Raw genomic sequence first — 5000 nt, forward strand, 5'->3', positions numbered from 1 at the left:
ATTATTTGGGGACAAAGAGTAGTGAACCTTATTAACTATCTCTCTGTTTTGTAGTACAAACAGATTAAACAGACAGACGTCACTGACCCAGACCACAATAAACAATAAATTACAACATTTTCAAAAGAAAAACATGTATATCTTAGGTTTTGACTTTCGAAACTCTACTTATAGTAAGTAATGGCAACACATAGGAACCAATCAGATACCGTAGTTAGCTAAAGGGGGCGTGGCTTAACTGCGAACTTACACGACTTACACAACTAACTGCTTTCTTAGCTTCATAGTCTGTAAGTAGGAATATGCAAAAAAAAAAAAAAACAAAACAAAAAAAAAAGTTTCTGACGGATAATGATGCAAATTTACTGGCGGGTTTCCCCATAACAAAGCAAGTAATAGTTTTGTCCGTTAGTATCAATATTCCTTCCATTACCAATATTATGTGAAAATAACTTATTGTTTTTAAAATAACATTGATAACCTCACCTAAAATTATTAGTACTAGAATTATTGCTTTTTTCGTCTTTGTTATTATTATTATTATTATTATTATTATTATTATTATTATTGCTGTTTTTATGATGATTTCTCTGAAGAGGATTCTAATACTGATATTAATATTGCTATCATTATTTAACTGACATTATTATCATGATCACTATCACAGTATCGGCATCATCATCATTATTGAGACCATAATCATAATCACAACCATTGTCATTACTATTTATAAAAAAAAAAAAAAAATTCTTAATGGTGTTTATCATCATAATTACTTTATAAGGGAAAAGGTCAATTTAGAATCCGTAGTAAAAATCACTGTATTCTATAACCGTGTTTTTTCTTTCCAGAATAAGTTGAAGAAAATATTGACGAACACGAATCACTTGAGAAAGAGAAGGAAACAAAAGGGGAAGGAAGCGAGTAAGAGAAGAAAAGAGGAAAAGAGGAAGAGTGATAAAGAAGAGGAAGAAGACAAAAATAGGGATAATGAGAAAGAGAAAAGTAAGACGTAGATAGATAAAGAGGAGAAGTTGTATAACGAGAAGAGGGCAAATCAAGAGAGAAGAAGAACACGGAGAAGCAGAAGATAAAAGAGCCGGAGAAAGGAGCGAAGAAGGAGAAGAAGAAAGAAAAAAGAAAACATAAAGAAAAAGAACCAGAAAACAGAAAAAAAAACAAAAAATAAAACAAAATAAAAGAGATACGAGTTAAAAAAAAAAAGAGAAAACAAAACCAAGAGATAGAATTAAGAAAAATAGACACCGAAAACAACAATAAAAGGCGAAAATCGAAAGAGCCTGTCGCAGAGACCGCCCCCGACCGCCATCATGGGCACCTCCCAGGCTGCCAAATCGGGCATCACAGCCACCGCGACGAAAAACGGCGTCGCGAAGCTCGGCCTCGATCGGAATAAGGAGGGAATCGTCAACATCGCTTTCTCGGACGACACGCTCAGCATCAAGAGCGGTAACCCCGACGGAAACGTGGAAATTGGGAAAATCAGTCGGCGGAGTTCGGTGGTTGTGGATGGGGTGGCGGCGGCTCAGAGGAACAGCGAGGACATCCCGACGTACGGCACGCAGGTGGGGAGAGGAACGAGGTTGCTGTTGTTGTTATGATAATGATTGTTATTAGTTTTCTTCTTCTTTTTTCCTTTTCTGCTTCTTCTTTTTCATTTTGTTCTTCTTTTTTCATTTTGTTCTTCTTTTTCCTTTTCTTCTTTTTCCATTCTACTTCTTTTTCCCCTTATTCTTCCCTTCCTTCTTCTCATTCTTCTTCTTCTTCATCTTCTCCTTTTTCTTCTTCTTCTTCTTCTTCTCCAACTTCTTTTTCATTTTCATTTTCTTCCTCCTCCTCCTCCTCTTCTTCCCTTCCTTCTTTATCTTCTTCTTTTTCCTTTTCTTCCTCCTCCTCCTCCTCCTCTTCTTCTTCTTCTGCTTACTATCATTATTATTATCAATATCATTATCAGTAGTAGTAGTAATAGCAGTACCATTCTTATAATTTTTTATCATCTTTATAATTATTATTATTGTTATTATTATCACCATTATGATAATAATAATAATGATGATGATGATTGATCATGATTGATGATAATGAAAATAATAATAATTATCAGTGTAATTACCATTAAATCTGTGGCACCATCATCATCATCACCATCATTATTATTATTGTTGTTATTAATATCATTATCATCATTATTATTGTTGTTATTATTATCATTATCATCATTATTATTGGTATAATCAATATAACATTATTGCTATCATTATATATTTTCCTTTGGTAGGGTAAGCGTTGAGTTTAAAACTAGCATTCATATGTCGAATGCAATAGATGATATTTTTTTCTAGCTTACCCAAAAGAGAGAAAAAAAAAAGAAAAAACAGATAAAGTGAAATAATATAAAATTAAATTAAATGAAAGGAGAATAAGTAGAAGGAGGAGGAGGAGGAGGAGGAGGAGGAGGAGGAGGAGGAGGAGGAGGAGGAGGAGGAGGAGGAGGAGGAGGAGGAGGAGGAGGAGGAGGAGGAGGAGGAGGAGGAGGTGGAGGAGGAGAAGAAGAAGAAGAAGAAGAAGAAGAAGAAGAAGAAGAAGAAGAAGAAGAAGAAGAAGAAGAAGAAGAAGAAGAAGAAGAAGAAGAAGAAGAAGAAGAAGGAGGAGAAGGAGAAGGAGAAGGAGAAGGAGAAGGAGAAGGAGAAGGAGAAGGAGAAGGAGAAGGAGAAGGAGAAGGAGAAGGAGAAGGAGAAGGAGAAGGAGAAGGAGAAGGAGAAGGAGAAGGAGAAGGAGAAGAAGAAAAGGATGAAGAACGTTCGATCCTTAAAAAAAAAAAAAAAAAAAGCGACAAAGAAGTATGGCTCCTTTGTATTCTTCGCAGGTCCTGGGCATGGCAGTGGCAGCGTTGGCATACGTGGGCATTGGCACCATAAGCGGGTTCTCGGGAGGGATGCTGCCTCTCCTCACTGAATCGGAAAATGACATTCAGCTGGACAAATATCGCGTCGGTCTCTTCAGTACGTTGAATTAATCTCTTTTTTGTGTGTCCGATTTTTATTCTTTTATGCCTTTGGCTCTCTCTTTCTGTTTCTTTTTTTTCTCTCTCTTTCTCTGTTTCTCTCTTCTCTCTTCTCTCTTCTCTTTTACTCTCTCTCTCTTACTCTCTCTCTCTTACTCTCTCTCTTTCTCTCTCTCACTCACTCTCACTCACTCACTCACTCTCCCCCCCTCTCTTTCTCTCTCTCTCTCTCTCTCTCCCTATCTCTATCTCTATCTCTATCTCTATCTCTATCTCTATCTCTATCTCTATCTCTATCTTTATCTCTCTCTCTCTTTCTCTTTCTCTTTCTCTATCTCTATCTCTATCTCTATCTCTATCTCTATCTCTATCTCTATCTCTATCTCTATCTCTATCTCTATCTCTCTCTTTCTCTCTATCTCTCTCTTTCTCTCTCTTTCTCTCTATCTCTCTCTTTCTCTCTATCTCTCTCTTTCTCTCTCTCTCTCTATCTCTCTCTCTCTCTCTCTCTCTCTCTCTCTCTCTCTCTCTCTATCTCTATCTCTCTCTCTCTCTCTATCTCTCTCTCTCTCTCTCTCTATCTCTCTTTCTCTCTCTCTCTCTCTCACTCACTCACTCTCTATCTCTCTATCTATCTATCTCTCTCTCTCTCCCCCCCTCTCTCCCTCTATCCCTCCCTCCCTCCCCCTCCCCCTCTCTCCCTCTCCCTCCCCTCCCCTCCCCTCCCTCGCCCCCTTCTCCCCTCCCCTCCCTCCCCCCTCCCCTCCCCCCCTCCCTGCCTCCCTCCCTCCCTCCCTCCCTCCCTCCCTCCCTCCCTCCCTCCCTCCCTCCCTCCCTCCCTCCCTCCCTTCTCTCGCTCTTCCTCTCACTCAATCTCATTCCATTCTTATCGATCCTTTTGTCTCTATCACTTTCTTATCGTTTTCCTCTTTCTCAAAACCACGTCTCATCTCTACTCTCCAACTCCTTTCTCTCTCGCCTCTCTCTCTCCCTCTATCTCCCCCTCTCCCTCTATCTCCCCCTCTCCCTCTATCTCCCCCTACACTCTTTCTTCATCACCCGTTCACATTTATCAGCTGACTGCGTATTTACTCTGAACGAAATCCCATCACCATGCATTTATTCAAACTGCCTTTCGCATTACAAATTCACTCTATTGCCTGTGTGTGGTACGGCCGGGTACTGTGAATGCAAAGGAGTTGTTTGAAGCCATGTACTATCCTTTAGGTTCATTTGGAAAGTCTTAACATGTAGGTTTACTGTAGAGGATAGTGCCTCTTTTTAAAGCGTTGTAAGGTGTAGGGCGTCTCATAGAATGACTGTGTTGTGGTTTAAGGGCGTTTCACTTGGATAGCTGTTTGTTTATTCTGGTGACGGTGGGGTGCTAAATTGTCCCGATTTAATTAGCCGTGATTGTAGTGTGATTGTAGTGTTATTGACGTCATTTTCCTGATTTATATGTTCAGTGTGAAATGATAGTGAAAGGTAGGCTGTTTCAAAAGACTAGGTCAGAATTTTGATCGGTTAGATATTGTTTTACCTTTTAGGAAAATGTATGTTCTGAGAGTGTTAACGATTATTCTGATTTTTCTCTGATTAAATAACGTTTCGTCCCGTTATACAGCGAGTGTGATTAACCTCGGCGCCGCCGCTGGGTGCATTGTGGGCGGCTTCCCTCACGTGATGGTGGGGCACCGCTCGTACCTGCTGGTGGCGCTGCCGCTCTCATTGGCGGCCTGGATCATCCTGGCGATGTCCCACGATATCTGGGTGGTCCTCTCCGCCCGCGCCTTCCTGGGCTTCACCATGGGCGTCATCGTGTTCACGTCGAGCAAGTACGTGGCAGAGTGCGCCCACGACAGCGTCCGGGAGAAGCTGGTCAACGCCCTCGAGACCTCGCGCCAGTTCGGCTACTTCTTCGTGTACGCCGTGTGCTGCTCGGACCTCAGCTGGCGCGAGCTGGCTCTCGTCTGCG

General features: G+C 41.0%; 1 protein-coding gene across 1 annotated transcript in view; it reads left to right on the top strand.

The window, feature by feature from the left end:
• LOC125044319 (facilitated trehalose transporter Tret1-like) overlaps positions 1-5000 on the top strand; it is an 8254-nt gene that overhangs the window by 2122 nt on the left and 1132 nt on the right. Inside the window, exons 2-4 of the mRNA XM_047640916.1 lie at positions 852-1586; positions 2888-3023; positions 4650-5000. The exon at positions 4650-5000 is cut by the window's right edge and continues 1132 nt beyond it. Coding sequence (XP_047496872.1) covers positions 1332-1586; positions 2888-3023; positions 4650-5000 — 742 coding nt within the window. The 5' untranslated portion in view covers positions 852-1331. The remainder of the gene's footprint in view (positions 1-851; positions 1587-2887; positions 3024-4649) is intronic.

Source organism: Penaeus chinensis, chromosome 35, assembly GCF_019202785.1.
Source record: "Penaeus chinensis breed Huanghai No. 1 chromosome 35, ASM1920278v2, whole genome shotgun sequence".
NCBI classification, from domain to species: Eukaryota; Metazoa; Arthropoda; class Malacostraca; order Decapoda; family Penaeidae; genus Penaeus; species Penaeus chinensis.